Below are 21755 nucleotides of genomic sequence, written 5' to 3'. Positions count from 1 at the left end.
ACAAAATTATTTGACTTCCTGCTGACCTTAAATTCCATTTAGAACACTTTCCAACGAGCATCTTGAATTAAAGGGGTATTTAGCTCTCACCATTACAGTGACAGATTACTTATGGACAGTACCACAGTAGATCAGCTAAAGACTGAACTGATGCATAACATTTAGATTGTAGCAATAGGTTATCATGTTTATACACAAAATGGTTTCCAGTTGTCCATGTGCTGAAAGTACACAATGAGAATTAGAAGTGTTCAATGAAATTTAAGAACAAATAAAATAACTAAGTCAGATAAAAGTTTGGTACAAAATGTAAATAAGTACATTATCATCTGTAAACACAAAGAAGATCCTAAATCTGCACCTTATACCAGAATCTAATACCTTATCAACAGTAGATCTTGAAGGATGGTTATGAGGAAAGAACAACATCCCTATCCTAACTTTGTTATTCTCTTCCTGCATGTGGGAGGCCCTGCTTTGAATTGGTAGCATGATAGGAATGTAGTCAGTCACAGATTCATGCAGCTTGGAAAATGGTTCTTCAGCCTACCAAGTCTACGTTGACCGTGCAGTTACAAGATATCCTTTCATAAACAACTTCAAGATATTTCAAGACATGAATTACCTTGCGTACTCAATTCCACCAGCAGTGTTTGTTTCTTGTCCTTGCTTTTGAGCAATATTTGCAGCAACCCGTTCGACTTCAGCTGTTGTTTTGTAAGCATTCAACTTGAAATCAATTATTGCGTCTTCACCATATTGTACAATGGACACCTTTTAGATCAGAATCATAGAATTTACAGCTGAACACAGAAGACTTTCTGATATGGGTACCATGACTTACTCTAAAACTATGGCAAAATTAGATCATTGGCAGAAGATCATTGATCGGAAATTATGCCACAATAAATCTGACAATAACACAAAAGCAGAAAAAATGCAGATACTGCAAATTTGAAATGAAAGCAGGAACTGCTGGACAGCATCTGTTATGAAAAGGTAACATTTCCATTAACTCTGTCATCTAAGTGAGTGCTGAGTTTTTCCAGCATTCTCTACTTTTACTTTCCTGAACACAATACTCTTCTGTCAAATTCCTTAATTTCTCTTAAGTCTATATCCCTTTGAAGGTTATTCAATTTTAATCCAAACATCTGAATAAAATCACTTCAGATAAAATAAGGAGAACAAAAATGACTTGTATTGATGAAATACTTTCAATATGGCGAAATATCTCCTGTCATAGAATCCTGGTGAAACCCCCGGTTTCCTTGGCTGCACAAGTCTGTGGAAGACAAGGTAAAGGAGCATTCCCACCCCAGACCTCTGTTTGTGTGGATGCTGCGTAATTCACTACCCTGTTACAACTTAGTGGCATGAAATAACAGACAGAACACCACATACAATTAAAAGATTATCTTTATAATTCTTAATTTGACTAAAGGGTTAGTAAAGAAAACAACACAAAAAGGACCCATTTTAATGGAACAGTCTAATGTGCACCGATCCTCAACTAATCTCACCCCAGGCTTTATCGAATCGCAGTCCCACTCTGGGTTGAATCCTATGGTCTCTTCTCTCCTGCATCTTCCCTCTTCATCTCCTCCTGAACAAAAGTCCTCAAGCCCAACCTTATTGTCCCTCACCAGGGAAATCTCCCCTAAATTTGACCATCCTATTTGGATGACACACATTTCTCCTCATTTCTTATCTTCAACAATAATCCAAACAAGCTGAAAACAAGCTGCTCTTACAGAACTGCCAAAATGAAATACATACAGAATTACAGTAAAAATATGAACCAGGGCATTACACTCCCCCTACCAAAATAGGTATGTCCTCATGACTTTGAAATAATTTGTCTTCTCATATTAATAACATTGCTTTCAAAGGAATTTCGTGATGTCAACACCTCTAATGCATTTGTAAATGGTAGTGACATACCTCACTAGGGGGATAATCGTAACACTCTGTTCCCACGGCGCTACATAGGCCAGCCTATCTGGGGATCTCCTGATTCGTTGAGACCTCCTTATCCCATCATCTACTTCTTCAGTTACGGACACTCCTTAGGATACTTCTGGTCTATATGGCGACGCCTCCCCGATCTATCACTTGTGCTTTCCTGCAATTTGGATCCCTCTGCCACTTATCTGAGCTCAGTTTCATCCCCTTCATGGTCTAGCTGCAAGCCTGCCTGACCACTGCTAATCCCCACCCATTTCACCTGAGAAAGCTTGGGAATCTCTTTTTCAATTATTGGAGAGTTGGCGAAAGGCAGCATATACCAGACCCTCATTTCCTCATCCTCCGGGTACGTATCCCTTTCAGGGGTGGGCACCAGTTTAATCCTTCCTGCTGTTGGCCCTTCAGCACCCTCCCCCACCCCCACATTGCTGCAGAGTCCAGAGTCCTCACCTCAAACTTGGCACTATCGAGGTAGTCACTCAACTTATCCACCACAGCCCATTTCAATGCCAGGAACTCCAACTTGTGCGTGGGATAGTTCTTCCTCAGAGGGCGACAGCCTCTGGCTAACAATTTTAACAGGTCTCAACCCTGTGCCCTGATCCAGATACAGGACATTCCCTAAGCCCTCTCTGCTCGCATCCGTATGCAGTACATATGGCAATCGAGGGTCTGAAAAGCCAGCACAGGCACTTTGGTTAGCAGCTCCTTCAGCGACTGAAAGGCCTCTTCACATTTCAAATCCCATCTTGCTCCAAAAGGCTCCGAAGGGCTAAGATCACCTTTACCTTCCTCTCCTTTTGTTCTCCTCCCTTTCTTCCTCAAGGGAGGGTAACTGCACAGAAGCTGATTTAAAAGGTGAGTCACTTTCGCTTAGCCCTTCACAAACCTTCAATAGTACCCATAGAGGCCAAGGAACGAGCGCAAAGTGCTCACAGCCTGGATCCTGGCCATGTGGTCACTGCCTTTATCTTCATCCCGTGAGACTATCTGCCCAACATAGTTGACAGACATCTTGCAGAACTGGGATTTGTCCAGGAAATGTTTTAACCCTTCAGCTTTCAGGCCGCCCAGCACCTTCAGTAGCCTCGCTTCATGTTCCTCCAAGGTGAACCCGAACACTATGAGGTCATCCAGATACACCAATACCTCAAGCAAGTTCATATCCCCCACCATCTTCTCCATGACCCGCTGGAAGGTTGTAGGGACTCCCGATATGCCCCGGGGCATCCTTTCGAACTGGAAGAATCCCAGTGGACATACAAATACAGTCTTCTCTTTCTCAGCCTCACTCATAGGAACCTGATATATCCACTCCTCAAATCCAGCACGCTGAACCACTTCACACCACTCGGACAGGGCAGTGCATCTTCGATCCTCAGGGCTGGATATTGGTCGGGGATGGTACACCTGCTCAAAGTCTTATAGTCCACACACATCCGTACCTTGCCATTCTTCTTCCGGGCCACTAATATTGGGGACGCATAGGGGCTTCCGGACTCAGTGATGACCCCAGCTTCCTTCAGCTTCCAGAAATGCTGCTGAACATCTACCACCCCTGCAGGTGTCAGTTGTCCTTGGTCACCTGGATATTGTGATGAGTGCTCTTGAAACGACCCACATCAAATTCATCAGTAGAAAAGACATCTTTCAATTTCAACATCTTCTCCATCAACCTCCTCTTCCAACCTCCAGGTACCGGGGAGTCAAGTTGAATGACTCAGCAGTCGATCTTCCCCTTTTCGGAGAGAGTTTCTCCCTGGCTTGTCTCACAGGGACACTGGACATTACCGTCACTGGGAAGAGATACGCAGTGGCATCCCCTGCTTGAAGGTGACCTCCCTTGTCACAGAGCTCCTGACCATCACTGCCATTCTGTTCACCTATACAACCAAGGGCTTCTGCATTTCAGGCCTCACCAGTACCCCAGCAGGTAAGCCTGACTCCTCTTCGTAGTCTTCCAGAGCATCTAACAAGGCAGCCTCTGTCTCATGCATTCCAGGAAATTTGGGGTTTTCCCACTCTCGCTATTTCCCCAGGCTGTAACACAACTGGTTTTGACTGGGTGAACCGCACAGTCCCTCATCTAAACTCATAATCTGGCCCAATGCAGCCATGTACTTCTTCAAAGGCAGCTCGAAACACTGGGTGAATGGACAATATTTTCAGAAAGCTCTCTCCAACTCTCTCCTTGCAGGCTCCCATTAGCCTCCTCACAGTAGGAGTATTTGTGTTGCTTCAAATTCTGGCATCTACAGTCTTTTGTGTCTCCAGCTCTTCCTCCTATTTCTGACATTTCACTTAGAGACAAAATTGAAAAAAGCAAACGCAGTTACCTGAGTTTTCTTAGGACCTATGTCTAAACTTCCTGTTAATTTTTTAAGGAAGTTTTGGACTGGTTCCCAAGGCCAGATACTGTTGGATCCATCCAGCACTATTACAAGATCCATGGCTGATGAACAAGCTATAAAATAAAATAAATTCAGTACTGTTAATTCAATAGAACTGTCTGTTTGCACTGTATGAATCTATATAGACAGCATAACGTGTAGGGTCTCGGCCTGAAACGTCGACTGCACCTCTTCCTAGAGATGCTGCCTGGCCTGCTGCGTTCACCAGCAACTTTTATTTGTGTAGCATAATGTGCTGTCTGGTCAGCAAGCTCAGTTAATGCAAGTATATATTAGATAGAGCTCCTCTGGTTGCTAAAGGTGGTTTGGATGCATGGTGGTTAGTGTAACGTTTATAGCGGCAGCAACATGGCTTCAAATCTGCCGCTGTCTGTGAGGAGTTCATTTTCTCCATGACCACATGGGTTTCCTCCAGCTGTTCTGGTCTCCTTCCACATTCCAGAGATGTACGGGTTGGTAAGGGTCACCAAGTTGTGTGCATACTTTGTTGGCCCCGGAAGCATGACGACAACTTTGGACTACCCCGGCAGACTGTGTTGGCATTGATGCAAATGACGCATATCACTGTATGTTTCAAAGTGTAGGTGGCAAATCAAGTTAATCTTTAAATCTTTATTTTCTAAGGTAATAAATACAGTTATTTATTGACAGACTTCTTCTGCTCAAGTAATATAAGCTAAATTATACCCCCAGCCCTGGAAGTAAACAAAGGAACTTTGAAAGTTTCGCCTGACATTCCTCTGTCAGGTTCAAGAAATAACAAGCCACCTTAAATACTCAAGCTAAAGTAGGGCCTGAGGTCTGTTTTTATATATATAGTGTTTGAAATGTTCTTGATAAACAATTTTGGGAAAAATAAATAACAGATCTGTAGTAGGATGAAGCATTATCCTCATTAGAGTGTATATTAGGAGTAGTTGTATAGCTAATTTGACCAGGGTCTGGGGCACTGCGTAGATGTAAAGTTAGTGTATTCAAATCTAGTTTAATGCAAGGAGTCAGACCAGAAAGATAAATTACCTCAGGGCATTGATTGAACATTGTTGCCTTCACAGAGACATACTGAAAGAAGGGCAAGGCTGACAAGCCTGTATTCCAGGGTATAGAATCTAAAGCCATAAGGAGGGTCATGTATGAGATGAAGTGACACTCACTATAACTGAAGGAATCCATTACTGTGATAATGAAGGGAGATATCGAAGAAGGCTCTTCAAATGATGCCATATGGGAATAGCTTAGAAACAGAAAGAGGCATACTTAAAAGCCTAATAGTCGGCAGGAGATAGAAAAGCGGAGGTGTTGTGAAATTGCAGAGGGCTGCAAGGACAAAATCGTTGCAGGAGTAGGGGGATTTCAACTACTCAGTATGAATTGGGATTATTTTAATGTGAACTTGTACTGGGATAACTTTTTAAAGTGCATTCTTGAGAGTTTTTTTTGAGCCAGTGCATAGATTGTCCTACTAGAGAAAGGCCAATCTTACAATCAACCCTTGGTAATCTGGCCAGGCAAGTTGTTGAAGAATTATATATTAGAGCATTTTTTGCGATTGTGACCATAACTCTGTTTCAAGCTAATTATGGAAAAGGATAAGCATAGTCCCAAAACTAGGAGAAGGTTGATTTCATTATCAGAAGAAAGGATTATTTACTATTTGCAGTTAGGTCTACATAAGACAGGTGTGAGTGATTCAAAAGTAAAATAAAGGAAGCAAAAGGCAAATTAAGGAAACACAAGGCCCTGGCAGTTAAAATATTAAGAGCTGCATAAAGAAAGGAAGGAAGCATACAGAGAACTCAGACCTTGAGGGGCTCTGTTTGGAATATAGGAACTATAGGGGGCAAGTAATAGTGAAATTGGAAGAATCAAGAGGGGCATAAAATATCAAAGGTGGATCTGATTACAGGAAATCCTGAGGCATTATCCAAAAAGAGTTTGGGAATAAGAGACAAAAAAGAGAAAATCTGCTGATACTGGAAATCTGAGCAACACACATAGAATGCTGGAGGAACTCAGCAGGCCAGGTAGCATCTGTGGAAAGAAGTGCAGTTGACGTTTGGGGCTGAAGCCCTTTAGCCGTCCTGCCAAAGGGTTTCTGCCTCTAACATCGACAGATTCACTACTCTTGGGCTAACTCCTTACCGCTGTTCTAAAGGAGCAGCCCTCAAATTGTGGTTGTGTCCCTTAGTTCTGGATACGCCCACCATAGAAAGCATCCTCTCCACATCCACCTTATTTAGTCCTCTCAACATTCAATAGGTTTCAATGAGATCCACCCACATTCACCTAAATTCCAATGAGTACAGGCCCAAAGCTGCTAAATGCTCCTCATATGTTAACCCCTTCATTCCCAGAATAATTCTTGTGAACCTCCTCCAGACTCTCTCCAATGATAACATGTCCTTTCTGAGATATGTGGCCTAAAACTGTTGACAATATTCCAAGTGCCTAGTGTCTTATAAAGGCTCAGCATTATCTCCTTGTTTTTATTTTCTATGCCCCTTGAAATGGAATGCCAACATTGCATTTGCCTTCTTTACCACTGACTCAACCTGCAAATTAACCTTCAGGGAGTTTTGCATGAGGACTTTTAAGTCCCTCTGCACCTCTGATGTTTGAAATTTCTCCCCACTTAGATAGTTGTCTGCACTATTTTTCCTTTTAGTAAAATGCATTATCATACATTTCCCAAAGCTATATTCCATATGTCACTTTTTTGCTCATTCTTCCAATTTGCTGTAATCACATTATTTCCTCAACACTATCTATCTTTGTATCATCTGCAAACTTTGTCTCAGAGCCATAAATTTCATTATCTAAATCATTGACAAACAACGTGAAAAGTAGCGGTCCCAAAACTGACTCCTGAGGAATACCACTAGTCACCAGCTGCGAACCAGAAAAGGCCCCTTTTATTCCCACTCACTGCCTCCTGCCTGTCAGCCATTCCTCTGACCGTGCCAGTATCCTTCCTGTAACGCCATATGATTTCATCTTGTTAAACAGCCTCATATGTGGCACCTTATCAAGTGCCTTCTGAAAATCCAAGTAAATGAAATCCACTGCCTTTCCTTTGACCACCCTGCTTGTTACTTCCTCGAAGAACTCTTAACAGATTTGTCAGGCAAGATTTCCCTTCACAGAAACCATGCTGGCTTTGACTTATTTTATCAATAAGTCTCAAAGTACCCCAAAACCTCATCCTTAATAAATGAACTCCAACACTTTCCCAACCACTGAGGTTGGGCTAACTGGCCCATAATTTCTTTTCTTTTGCCTTCCTTCCTTCTTAAACAGTGGAGTAACATTTGTAGTCCTCCAGAACCCACATCAAGTGATTCAATGTATCTGCTATCTATTTAGCAACCTCTTTCAGGACTCTGGGATGTAGGCCACCTGGTCCAGGTGACTTATCCACCTTAAGACTTTTGAACTTGCCTAGCATTTTTTTCCTTTGTAATAGCAATGGCACTCACTCCTGCTCTCTGACACTCACGGACCTCTGGCACACTGCTAGAGTCTTCCACAGTGAGGACTGATAGAAAGTACTTACTCAGTGCATCTGCCAGGTACATCAACAAATTAATTGGGGACGTAGGAAGTAATTTTCACAAGTTTACAGCTGAGATGTACAAAACTTAGCAGAAGAACTTTTTTTTTTAAACCCAGGGAGTGATTGGAATTCGGAATATACTGCCTGAAGAAATAGACTGTCATAATATTTGATAAGTATCTAGGTGATCACTCGAGTTACCAAGGCATAGTAGGCTCTGGACCAAATACTGGTCGTACATAAGTAGTTACATGTATTACACGCTTGTTACTTATCTCAGCTTACTCATTCAGTCTTTCCTCAGTGAGCTGTGGAAAACCCATTCAGATGATTTTCATTGTTGTCATTGTTTGCTTGTCTCAAATTTGGTAAAAACTAACTAACTTCTTCCATGAACCTCTTCTACATTCTTCAAGGAAGAAACTAATAGGTTCCAATACTGATCAGGCAGGGATAAGTGGGTGGAATAGTGCAGTCCTGGGTAGGTCTGTAGTCTAGTGTAGTTTTTGTGTTGTTTTACGTAGTTCAGTGTAGTTTTTGTATTGTTTCATGTAGCACCACGGTCCTGAAAAACATTGCCTCATTTTTACTGTGTACTGTACCAGCAGTTATGGTTGAAATGACAATAAAAAGTGACTTGACTTACTTGAGGCTGACAGCAAAGACAGTAGATAATATCAACAGGCCGAGTCAGTGGTAAGGAAGACAAATGCAATGTTAGCATTCAATTCGAGGGGACTAGAATACAAGAGCAAAACTGTGATGTTGGGGCTTTATAAGACATTGGTTAGACTGAATTAGAGCATTGTGAGCAGCTTTAGGCCCCTTATCCAAGAAAAGAGGTGCTGGAGTTAGAGAGTGTCCAGAGGACGCTCACAAGAGTGATTCCAGGAATGAAAGGGTTAATGTATTGAAAAGCATTGATGGCCCTTGGCCTGTACTCACTGGAGCTTAGAAGGATGAGGGGAGATTCTCATTGAAACCTATTGAGAATTGAAAGGCATTGATAGAGAGGATGTTTCCTACAGTGGGAGAGTCTAGGACCACAGGGCACAGCCTCAAAATAAAGGGACATCTGTAGAATATATTGCCAAAGAACGTGGTGGAGGCCATGTCATTGAGTATATTTAAAGTGAATGTTGAAAGGTTCTTGGTTATTCAGGGTGTCAAAAGTTTCAGGGAACAGGCAGGGGAGTGGGGTTGAGAGTGATAATAAATCAATGTATGGCGAAGCAGACTCAATGGACCGAGTGGGCTAATTCTGCTCCTTTGCCTTACGGCCTTACACAATAGAACAATCCAAAAGATAGGGAGGACAGAAATCACATGTAGACAAACAACAATGGCTGTGGCAAATACCAAATTAAACAGCAAGGAAAGGCCAAATTTGCAATATCTATAGTAACTGAAAACAGGACAGAAATTTGTATCGGATGCTAGTTAAGGAGACCAATGAAACTGAATATATAGAGCAAATCTAGTGACCAGGTGTTTAGTACTTGAGATCAGAAACAAATTTCTCCCTAGAGGTCCTGAAATGTCAAAGTGACAAATGTGTCAGGTTTTTCATCTGTAAACCAAGACCTGTGTCCACTGATCCTCTACAGCTTTGGCCCTGTCATAGAAACATGGGTCAATTTACCTAACAGCAGAGTCTGCAGGGGAATTCCATGTCAGGTGGAGGGAGACAGAACTTTGAAGAACCTGGTGTAGCTGAAGAAAATGCAACAATTCTGAAGGAGCAAAAGAAAAATATGCAGATATCTGGTGCATATTATGCACAGATACTTGTAGTGACTAGGTGGTGCACTTTTCTTTTCTAAAAATTTTTTTAAAAAAAAGATCTTCATAAGGATCTGCCATCAACAAACAATGAAATCCAAATAACATTACCATGAGGTATTCAGGAAAAGAAAGTAAAATGAAAGTCTTAATATTTTTCTCTATTCCAATGTCTGCCTGCAGCAGTTTGGTAGAGATGTGTAATCAAAAAATAATCAAAAAACAATGAAAGTTTAAAAATTTGAAGACGAATTTTAAAATTCTTTTCAGTAAAATTACTATCCATCATCCAGGTATATATTCACAATATCTGAATTAATTCAAAAGACCTTACATATTAAAAAAGCTTACATTGAATAGCAGGCGAGAAGGTTTTTGATACTTGGAAATTTGAATTAACATCTGTGCACAATCCTGTTGGATAATACAGCCTGCCACACTTCTGCGCCCATATCGGAGCACACACCTGAGAGAAGAAACAAATTTTACCAACAGCAGCAATACAACAACAACATATCTGTAGAGAGAGAGACACACACAGAGACACAGAGAGAAATAAAAATATCGTCTCAAGCTGATGAACTATTGTTATCAGGTTTCAAGTTTCAAGTTTACTTATCATTCAACCATACATGAATATAGCAAAATTAAATTGTTCCTCCAGGCCCAAGGTGCATATCTAGAAATGATGATAAAATATATCTAAAGATTCAGAAAAAGGGAGGAAGGAAAGAGAGGACAAAAGGGAATTCTTATGATGGGTTGGAAGAGTTAATGAATAAAATGTTCTGGAATTTCCATTTCACCCATTTGATCTGCTTCTCAATGAGTCAAGGGTCAGGGTATTAGAGTACGAGTTCAGGTACAGTACATCTGTTTATTATTTATTTAGTGATACAGTGTGGAGTAGGTCCTTCTGGCCCTTCAAGCTGCACTGCCTCAGCAACCCCACAACCCTGACTCATCCTAACCTAAATCATAGTACAATTTACAATGTCTAGTTAACCGACACATTATATATTTGGACTGTGAGAGGAAACCAGAGCAGCCAGGGAAAACCCAACAGTCCCGAAGCAACTGGAAAGGATTCTTTGTCCCTACTCTCTGCCTTCTGCACGTCAGCCAATCCATGCTAGTAGCTTGCCTCTAACACCATGGGCCCTCATCTTGTTTAGCAGTTAATGGTTACCTTGTCACAGCTAAAGTGCATCATTTATCAGGTGTATTGAGAGGAATGAACAAATGAGCACAAATAATTTAATAATAAAATGGATTGTATTTGATAGAAGCATCTTTTCAATGCTTTTTTTTGTGTGTGGACCTCATCAGATTAGGGGGGCAGTGCTAAACCAATACTGAGTTCCCCTGGAAATTCCACCTCTTTAGTCCAACGTACAAGGCCAGGTCAAATAGAAGTGGCAGGTGTGGCCAGGTCAAATAGAAGTCCAAACAACTATAACAAATGGGAGCTTGTAATATTGCTTCATATGGTGAAATATCTTAAGTGGATTGCCTGCCATTAAGAAACTACCATCCTTTAGTGCTCTTGGCCAATGAAATTCTAGATGCAGCTTTTAATAATCAGTATTAAGGAGTTGGAGGTGGAACCGGATGCACTCCAGACCATTCAGGAGGATGAGAGGGTAATAGATAGGACATAGAGAGAGGAAGTTACAGCCAAGGTGCAGGACACAGGAAATTGGGTGACAGTCGGAAAGAGGAAAGCGATTAAACATCCAGTGTGGAGTGTCCCTGTGGGTATCCCTCTCAACAATGGGTATATCACTTTGGATACTGTGGGGAGGGCGATGACCTAGCAGAGGAATGTCACAGCAGTCAGGTCTCTGAATCTGAGTCCGGCTCTGTAATTCAGAGGGAGAGTGAGAAGAGGCGAGCTGTGGCAATAGGAGATTCATTAGTTAAGGAACTGAACTAAGGAATTTGTGGGTGAGAACAAGATTCCCAGATAGTATGTTGCATCCCAGATGCCAGAGTCTTAGGGTTCAGGACATCTCAGATTGAGTCCTCGACATTCTTAAATGATAGAGTGGTGGTTGTGGTTCACGTAGGTACCAATGACACCGGAAGGAGGAGTGATGAGGTTCTGCAAAGCGAGTTTAGGGAGTTAGGTGCTAAGTTAAAGGGCAGGGCCTCCAGCGTAGTGATCTCAGGATTGATACCTATGCCACATGCTAAAGAGGCCAAAAATAGGAAGACTATATAGTTTAACACATGGTTAAGGAGTTGGTGTAGAAGAGAGGGCATAAGATTTTTGGATCTTTGGGCTCAGGGTCAGTCAAGAGGTCTAAGAGATAGCATGAAGTTTTGAAGTTGCCCTAGAAGACAAGGTGAAGGAAAATTCTAAGGGATTCTACAGATAAGTTAAGAACTAAAGAATTGCAAGGGACAAAATTGATCCTCTGGAAGATCTAAATGGTAATCCATCTGTGGAGCCAAAAGAGATGGGGGGGAAATCTTAAATATACTTTTTGCATCTTCGAATCCTGCCAGCTCCCCTGCACGCTTTCCATCTGCGCTGGGTTACGAGCTGGTGATCTCTTTGGAAACTCACCTGGTCGAAGGCAATGGCAAACCACTGCTGTAACTTGCCTCGTACGTGATTCCCCACTACGCCAGAGAGGTGTGGAGAGAAATCATCCGCTAACTAGAAAAACTCCGGATGTGACGTACCTTTCCTTTCCTATTATCAGCAGACAGATGCAGAGTTACAGAAGTGAAGCAAAGTGGCGTCAACTTCATGGACCCTATACAGATTACAGAGGAGATGTTTGCTGCCTTGAGCTAAATTAAGGTGGATAAAACCCCTGACAAGGCGTTTCCTTGGACGCTGTGAGAGGCAATTGCAGAAACTTCCTGGGCCCTAGCAGAGATATTTAAATCATCCTTAGCGACAGAAGAGGTACCAGAGGATTGAGGCTAGCCAGTGTTGTTCCGCTCTAAATATAAATCAGGAAACTTATAGGCTGGTAAGTCTGACATCAGTTGTGGGAAAGTTTATTGGAAGATATTCTAAGGGACTAAATACACAAATATTTGGAAAGACATGGACTGATAAGGGTAGTCAACATGCCTTCATCATGGTAGGTTACGTCTAACCAACCTTTTCTCGTGTTTTTTGAGGAAGTTACCAGGAAAGTGGATAAAGGCAAGGCAGTGGATGTTGTCTACATGGACTTCAGCAAGGTATCTGACAAGGCCCTGCATGGAAGGTTGGTCAAGAAGTTTCAATCGCTCGGCATTCAAGATGAGGTAGTAAATTGGACGAGACATTGGCTTTGTGGGAGAAGCCAGTGTGACTAGTGGAATGCTGCAGTGTTCAGTGCTGAGTCGGTTGCTGTTTTTCATCTATATCAATGATCTGGATGATAATGTGATTTGCTGATCCAGTTAATTTGCAGATGTCAACAAGATTGGAGGTGCAGTGCACACTGAGGAAGGCTACCATGGCTTGTAGAGGGATCTGGATGAGCTGGAAAAATGGGCTGAATAATGGCAGATGGAAGTTAATACAGACAAGTGCAAGATGTTGCACTTCGGAACGGCCAATCAGGGTAGGTCTTAAACAGTAAATTTTAGGGTGCTGAGGAGTGTGGTAGAAAAAAAAAAGAAGAGGGATCTGGCAATACAGGTCCACAATTCATTGGAAGTGCATCACAGGTAAATATGGTTGTAAAGAAAGCTTTTAGCACATTGGTCTTCTTAAATCAAAGTATTGAGTACAGGAGATGGGATGTTAAGGTGAAGATTTAAGATGTTGGTGAAGCCTAATTTGGAGTATTGTGTGCAGTTTTGGTCGCCTACCTACAGGGAAGTTGTAAATAAGGTTGAAAGAGTGCAGAGAAAATTCACAAGAATGCTGCCAGGTCTGGAGGACCTGAAATACAAGGAAAGATAGAGTAGTTTAGGACTGTATTCTATAGAACATAAAAGATTGAGAACAGACTTGATAGAGCTATAAAAAATTATGATGGATATAGATAGGGTAAATGCAAGCAGGCTTTTTTCCCCCCACTGAGGTTGGATGGGACTGCAACCAGAGGTCATGGATTAAGGGTGAAAGAGGAAAAAATTAGGGGAATATGAGGGAAAACTTCTTGACTCAGAAGGTCATGAGTGTGTGGAACAACCTGCCAGAACAACCTGTCTTGTCCCCTTTCTCTTCACCACTTACACCTTGGACTTCAACTACTGCACAGACTCATCATCTTCAGAAGTTTTCGGATGACTCTGCCATAGTTGGATGCATCAGCAAGGGAGATGAGGCTGAGTACAGGGCTACGGTAGGAAACTTTGTCACATGGTGTGAGCAGAATTATCTGCAGCTTAATGTGAAAAAGACTAAGGAGCTGGTGGTAGACCTGAGGAGAGCTAAGGTACCAGTGACCCCTGTTTCCATCCAGGGGGTCAGTGTGGACATGGTGGAGGATTACAAATACCTGGGGATACGAATTGACAATAAACTGGATTGGTCAAAGAACACTGAGGCTGTCTACAAGAAGGGTCAGAGCCGTCTCTATTTCCTGAGGAGACTGAGGTCCTTTAACATCTGCCGGACAATGCTGAGGATGTTCTATGAGTCTGTGGTGGCCAGTGCTATCATGTTTGCTGTTGTGTGCTGGGGCAGCAGGCTGAGGGTAGCAGACACCAACAGAATCAACAAACTCATTCATAAGGCCAGTGATGTTATGGGGATGGAACTGGACTCTCTGATGGTGGTGTCTGAAAAGAGGATGCTGTCCAAGTTGCATGCCATCTTGGACAATGTCTCCCATCCACTACATAATGCACTGGTTGGACACAGGAGTACATTCAGCCGGAGACTCATTCTACCGAGATGCAACACAGAGCATCATAGGAAGTCATTCCTGCCTGTGGCCATCAAACTTTACAACTCCTCCCTTGGATGGTCAGACACCCTGAGCCAATAGGCTGGTCCTGGACTTATTTCCTGGCATAATTTACATATTACCATCTAACTATTTATGATTTTATTACTATTTATTATTTATGGTGCAACTGTAACAAAAACCAATTTCCCCCGGGATCAATAAAGTATGACTATGACTAACAAGTGGTGCGTGCGAGCTTGATTTCAATATTTAGGTGAAGTTTGAATAGGTACATGAGTGGTAGGGGTATGGAGGGCAATGGTCTACGTGCAGATTGATGGGAGTAGCAGTTTAAATATTTTCAGTATGGATGGGCCAAATGACCTGTTTCTGTGCTGTCAGTTTCCATGACTCTTCTTGGCATATTATCACACTTTTCTTAAATGTCTTTCCAGAACGCAAGAAGATTGATATTGTATGTTCTGCGCAATGAGGAGCATGTTTACAATCTCACAGTACACAAAGAAAATCATCCCAAAATTACTATGCTCTAATCTAGAAGAGAGCTAACAGGAAATGTGGCAAATTTGCAAAGTTCCTTCAAATGATCTTGCATAGGAAACTGAAATTGCACCTCAACTTTTGGTTCAACAGCTTGGCTAATCCTTTCGGTTTAGAGTAAAAGGCAGCATTGTTGTGTTCTGTGGTAGGTGCGATGAGGGGAAAGAGTAGAAGGTCATTCTCTCTTCTCACTCTTCCATCAGGCAGAAGATATAAAAGCTTAAAACCACACCAGTCTCAACAACAGCTTCTATCTCACTGTTACAAGTCTCTGGAATTGGCCTGGTGTATGAAAAACTCTTATATGAACTCCTGATCTCTCAGTCTATCTTACTGTGGTCTTTGCAGCTTATTTGCACTGTATTTTCGCTGTACTTTTAACTGCATATTCTGCATTTGTTACTGCTTTCTCTTTATACTACCTTGACGTATTTGTGTTTTAGAACAAAGTATCTGGATGGCACACAAAACAAAGCTTTTCCACTGTATTTCAGCACGTGACAGTAACAAACCAATAACCAATTCCTAGTGAGTGACTAACTCTGCAGACAATTCTTTGGAGATTCTCAATAGCATGTAAATGAATATATTGTTGAAACTTCTGATTGAAAAGCATTTTTGTTTATGTGATTCATTAGGTCAAATTCTGAAAAACTACAGTGCCTATAAAAAGTATTCACCACCCGTGGAAGTTTTCACATTTTATTGTTTTGCAACATTGAATCACAGCGGATTTAATTTGGCTTTTTTGACACTAATCAACAGAAAAGACTCTTGTGTGTCTAAATGAAAACTTTTTTTTAAGATTAGATTAGATTATGAGGACACGCAGTCCTCTCTTATTGTCATTTAGTAATGCATGCATTAGGAAATGATACAATGTTTCTACAAATAGGTCTAAATGTATTACAAAACACAAGATAATTGATTGCATAATTACTCACCTCCTTCTGGTCAGTATTTAGTAGATTGCCTTTGGCAGCAATTACAGCCTTGAGTCTGTGTGGATAGGTCTCCATCAGCTTTGCACATCTGAACACTGCAATTTATCCCCATTCTTCTTTATAAAACTGCTTAAGCTCTGTCTGATTGCATGGGGATCGTGAGTGAACAGCCCTTTTGAAGTCCAGTCACAAATTCTCAATTGGATTGAGGTCTGGACTCTGACTTGGCCGCTCCAGGACATTAACTTTGTTGGTTTTTTAGCCATTCCAGTGTAGCTTTAGATCCATGCCTCTGGTCATTGTCTTGCTGGAAAACAAATCTCCTTCCAAGTCATAGTTCTCTTGTAGACAGCATCAGGTTTTCCTCTAGGATTTCCCCATATTTGCTGCATTCATTTTACCCTCTATCTTCACAAGCTGTCCAGGGCCTGCTGCAGTGAAGCAGCACCACAGCACGATGCAGCCACCACCACGCTTCACGGTAGGGATAGTGTGTTTTTGAGAATGTACAGTGTAACACAGCATTTAGTCTAATGGCCAAAAAGCTCAATTTTGGTTTCATCAGACCATAGAACCTTCTTCCAGCTGACTTCAGAGCTTCCCACATGCCTTCTGGCAAACTCTAGCTAAGAAGTCATGTGAGTTATTTTTCCAACAGTGGCTTCCTCTTTGCCACTCTCTCATAAAGCAGTGACTGGTGAAGTAGTTGGGGAACAGTTGTTGTACGTGCAGTCTCTCCCATCTCAGCCACTGCAGCTTGTAACTCCTCCAGAGTTATTATAGGTCTCTTGGTGGCCTCCCTCACCTCCCTCCTTCTTGCACTGTCACTCAGTTTTTGACAACAGCCTGCTTAAGGCAAATTTACAGCAGTGCCATATCTTTTCCATTTCTTGATGACTGACTTAACTGTACTACAAGAGATATACAGTGACTTGGAATTTTTCTTGTATCCATCTCCTGACGTGCTTTTCAATAACCTTTTCACAGAGTTGCTTGGAGTGTTCTTTTGTCTTCATGATGTAGTTTTTGCCAGGATACTGACTCACCAGCAGTTGGACCTTCCAGATACAGGTGTACTTTTACCACAATCAATTAAAACACCTGGACTGCATACAGGTGATCTCCATTTAACTAATTATGTGACTTCTAAAACCAATTGGCTGCACCAGTGATGATTTGGTGTGTCATATTAAAGGGGGTGAATACCTGTGCAATCAATTATTTTGTGTTTTATATTTGTAATTAATTTAGATCACTTGTAGAGACCTGTTTTCACTTTGACATGAAAGAGTCCTTTTTTGTTGATACTGATATAAAAAAAACAAATTAAATCCACTGTGATTCAATGTTGTAAAACAATAAAATATGAAAACTTCCAAGGGGGAATGAATACTTTTTATGGGCACTGCAGTTTTCATTTGTTACTAAAGTTCAGTATCATTCAGTCTTCAGAAATGTTATAAAATTAGCCTACTTCATAGATCTTGAGTTTGAAAATCTATAATTACCAAAAATCCACCCGTTTCATCATTCCTGACAAGTGTGGCACCAGCACTCATGTTCTGTTTGATCTCTGTCACATTTGGAAAATTCATTTTATCTGAAAGATCAGCAGAAAACAACCGAAATGATATAGTGGATAATAAATCTGCACAGTTCAAGTTGCACTTTGTAGTTGTCAGTAATACAGGGAAAGTTCAATATGCCGGTCAACAACGATACATTTTTAGTGAGTGTAATGCCACTTGGCAGATAACAGACAATCAATTTAACAATTAAATAGCATTATCAAAAAGATGTGGAACAATAAACCCTTAGCATCTTGACTACTTTAAAACGGAGGAGTTTATAAAAAAGTCCCGATGTTCATTCTTTATTCAGGGGAAAGAAAAGAAGGGCAAGAAAGTCTGGAAGGGAAGAAGGGAATGGATGAAAAATGAAACTTTGGAATCAGGATGCTGGAACTGGAGGTTTTTTTGGGGGGAACACTAGGTCTCTAGAATGTGGAGAGAGCATCAGAAATTGTTTAAAACCAGAAGACTGAAATTAGGAAGTAAATCTGATGTATTTGAAAGTAAATTTTTATGGGTTGTCAGAGCACAGAATCTTCTACTTATACAATCCAAGCAAGCGAACTACCCTAGTTAGAATCTCCCATGACAACATTTCATACCAGTACAATGGTGTTCAATTTTATTCATCTGTTGTATTTAAATAAGATGAAAATAAAACTTACTGAATCTCAAGAGGAGTAATCTCACTACAAAGTATGAGACAACAGTCACACAAATGTCAAGTTGGTAGAATTACTGGCTCTCTTTCTTGAACGTATCAGTGAAAGGGCCAGTTTGTTTGACTATGAAGTGACTTTCATTGTTATTTTACCCAATCTGGCCACAAACACTCAAAATTTACTGGTTTACATTCATCCATCGTATGCCACGGCTTCAATGCAATAACTGCTAAGCTATAAAACGCTAATACTAATAATCGTGAAGCAGACATCCCACCCTGCAAAAACTCATTTCAGGGAGGTAGCACCATCAATTTGCGGGAGACTCCCGGGAGAGGTGGGATGTCTGCAATAGAGTAGCTCCTTAGCAGCCAGCCAGCTAGTTTAAATAACATTAGCTATGCTAATGAACAAATGACACCTGTTAAACTCACCTCAACATGTATTTTACAGTCTTAACCCACCATGGGCAATAGAAAAGTCACTGTTGCAAACAGTGCAGCGAGAAACACTGTCATTATTTTGACCCCTATTAGGCAGGGGTACACTTTAGTGTAGTCTGGGGTGGCGTACATTTTATATTTTTTTTGGAACACTCTGCCATGGCGCGCTCTCGCTTGCTTTCTCTCTCGCGCTCTCTCTCTCTCTCTTGCTTTCTCTCTCGTTCGCCTGCTCTCGCTTGCTTGCTTACTTACTCTCGCTCTCTCGCGCTCATGCTCTCTCTCACTCGCTTGCTTGCTCTTGCGCTCTCTCTCGCTTGCTCTCGCTCTCTCTCTCGTAGTCGCTCTTGCGTTCTCTCTTGCTTTCTCTCGCTCGCTCTCAAAAAGATTGATTTCCGTGATATTGTATATAATTTGCGGGCATCAGGGAGCCACTATTCATATGCGGGAGACTCCCGGAACTTCTGGGAGAGGTGGGATGTCTGGTGAAGGCTTTGCTCGTTGAAGAGCTAACTAGGCTTTCTTGGTCTGTATTGATGTAGCCCAATTAAGTTACCTTTTCTGTCCTCAAATCTCTGCTGTCATTATAAGGAGCCAATTAATTTATAATTTGTAGAGTTTTGTAGTCAATGGTTATGGCATCGAAATTGGAATTCAACTCAGATCCAACATAAAGTTATAGAATCATAGACCTTACAAAATGGATACAGGCTCGTCAGTTCAATAAGTCCATGGCAACCATGGTGCCCACCCAACTATTCCCAACTCTCTGAGTGTGGGCCATATCCGTTTGTTCCACTACACTCCCTCTTGCCCTCTCATTTACAGTATAAGCCGTATACTGGTTTGACTTTCTAAAATGCTTCTCTTCACACTTAACTGTATTGAAATCTACTTGTGACACCTTGACCCATTTCCCTAATGGATCAAGATCCCCCTAAATTCTCCAATAAGTTTCTTCACTATCAATAACACCTTCTAATCCTATGTCACCTGCAAACCTTGTACATTTGCATCCATATCATCTCTATAAATAATGAACAGCAACGGTCCCAACACCAACCCCCGCTGCACACTACTAGTCACTGGCCTTCATTGAGAGAAACAACCTCCAACTGCACCTTCTACTTCCTACCTCCGAGCCAATTTTGAGTGTATCTACAAATGTAATTAGCTTTCCTGGATTCCATGACACCTAATCTTACAGACTGGTCTATCGTTTTGGACTTATTCAAAATAAATCCTCCTTGGTATATACCGAGGATCCATCCCATCTCCTGAGTCTCAAGAAATAGATAAAGAATACCTACTCTCTCCCTAGTCACCCCTTTACTCTTAGTACAGTCATAGACCCTCTTGGAACTTTACTTAATAGATTACCTGCTAGATCCATCTTATATCCTCTTTTGATCCTCCTGATTTCCCTCTTAAGTGTGTTCTTATACTTCTCCCTTGGAAACATGGGATATTATCAAATGTAATGAATAATTACAAGAGTTGCTGGATTAGACAAGGAAGAATAACAACAAAATATTGTGAATATCTTCCAATTACAATCAATGGAGATGTATCAATGTCATTGGCCAAACACTGCCTTCCCAGTCAAATTACTCTCTAGGAAAGAAATTATAAATGTCATGGCAATCCACTGAAGCACAGTGGGTAACTTTATCTTCCTAATATCTCTCAATGAGGCTAAATTCTTCCATGCCATAGGGATAAAACCGAAGACTGAAGTATATATAATTGACCACCTGATGTTTACTTAGGGACAATATTTAACCTTTATAAAATTTGAAGGCAAGGGAAGTGGAAGTAATCACTCCAACAGGTAAGAGACTTTCTGATCATTATACATAAGTTCACATTCACTGGCTGCTTCCAAGTGTCCATGCCACCAGAAAATAACCTCAGGAACTTTAGGAGATTGCTGAATTCCTTGGCCTAACAGACAGTCCCTGTGTCCAGGGGCTCCGGATTCCATATCAAAGACTTCAATGTTAGGAAATAGCCTCCTCCTCTCTCTCTATTTTAGAATGGTCCATTTCTCCTAGTCACCCATCAATCGTCTTGTCTCAGTTTATCTGTCTCCATTAGCATAACTTTGGCTACCTGGTATGTACCATATCCCTGCTATTAGCAACACATATCACAAAGTAGTACAATTTCATTCCATCTGAGACATCGTCTCTTTTAGATTCATCCTTTCAGAGGTATCCCTTCATTCTCCCCTCTTACCCCTTCCTTCTCTGCTCCTGGAAGCTAATTTATCTTCTCTTTTTTCCTTCTGACGTAGGGTCTCAGATCTGAAATGTTAACTCTGTTTCTCTTTTCATTGATGCTGCCTGACCCGCTGACTGCTTCCGGCAATTTCTGTTTCTACTCTAATGCTCAGGAATGTTCAAAGAACAGAGTCAAAATTGTTGTCAGGTGTTATATTAACTCCAATATGGACAATTCCAACCACGGCTGCAAAAGGAGGGTTGGGCATGGGGCTAGCAACCCTGTCCCATGAAAAAACAGAGCTACAGAAAGGCCAACAGAAGCTCCAAAGACCTCACTTTTGGGAGAGGAAAGATATACCAAGAAGATGGGCTACACCTGGGAAAACTCGAAAGATTGGCCCAGGACAGAGGGAAGCTGCCATTGGCGGCCTATGCCCCAGTAGGAGTATGGGCTTCAGAAGATATATTCAACTGATTTTTTACACAAGTGGAAAGTACAGCCTACATGTGTGCCAGTATAACATGCAAGGTTGGGTGCAGGTCTAAGAAATCGGAGGAGGCAACAAATGACAAGGAACAGACATCATTAAATGAACCAGGCTGTGAGGAGAAAGAACAGGTCCAGTTACTTAGATAGGTCACCAGATAAGTGCCTTTTATGTCATCAAGCATACCTCCCAAGTTAAGTTGCTCACAACTTGCACTGTTGCCACCAACTGGACATTTGTAGACATCTCCCATGCGATTCTCTGGAAATCCATTCCATGGGGCTCCTACTAGCAACCTGT

The 21755-nt window shown here is 41.5% G+C and overlaps 1 protein-coding gene across 3 annotated transcripts in view; it reads right to left on the bottom strand.

The window, feature by feature from the left end:
* The window catches only part of LOC140194983 (integrin alpha-2-like), a 177920-nt gene that overhangs the window by 60119 nt on the left and 96046 nt on the right, over positions 1-21755 (bottom strand). For all 3 annotated transcript variants that reach the window (XM_072252498.1, XM_072252497.1, XM_072252496.1), the window contains exons 3-7: positions 21642-21751; positions 17578-17669; positions 10066-10180; positions 4305-4432; positions 626-774 (exon numbers count right to left, since the gene is read on the bottom strand). In XM_072252498.1, coding sequence (XP_072108599.1) covers positions 626-774; positions 4305-4432; positions 10066-10180; positions 17578-17669; positions 21642-21751 — 594 coding nt within the window. The remainder of the gene's footprint in view (positions 1-625; positions 775-4304; positions 4433-10065; positions 10181-17577; positions 17670-21641; positions 21752-21755) is intronic.

The sequence above is a fragment of the Mobula birostris genome, chromosome 3, assembly GCF_030028105.1.
Source record: "Mobula birostris isolate sMobBir1 chromosome 3, sMobBir1.hap1, whole genome shotgun sequence".
In the NCBI taxonomy this organism is placed as follows: Eukaryota; Metazoa; Chordata; class Chondrichthyes; order Myliobatiformes; family Myliobatidae; genus Mobula; species Mobula birostris.
The sequence above is the reverse complement of the archived record's forward strand: the minus strand, read 5'-3'. Positions and strand labels throughout refer to the sequence as shown.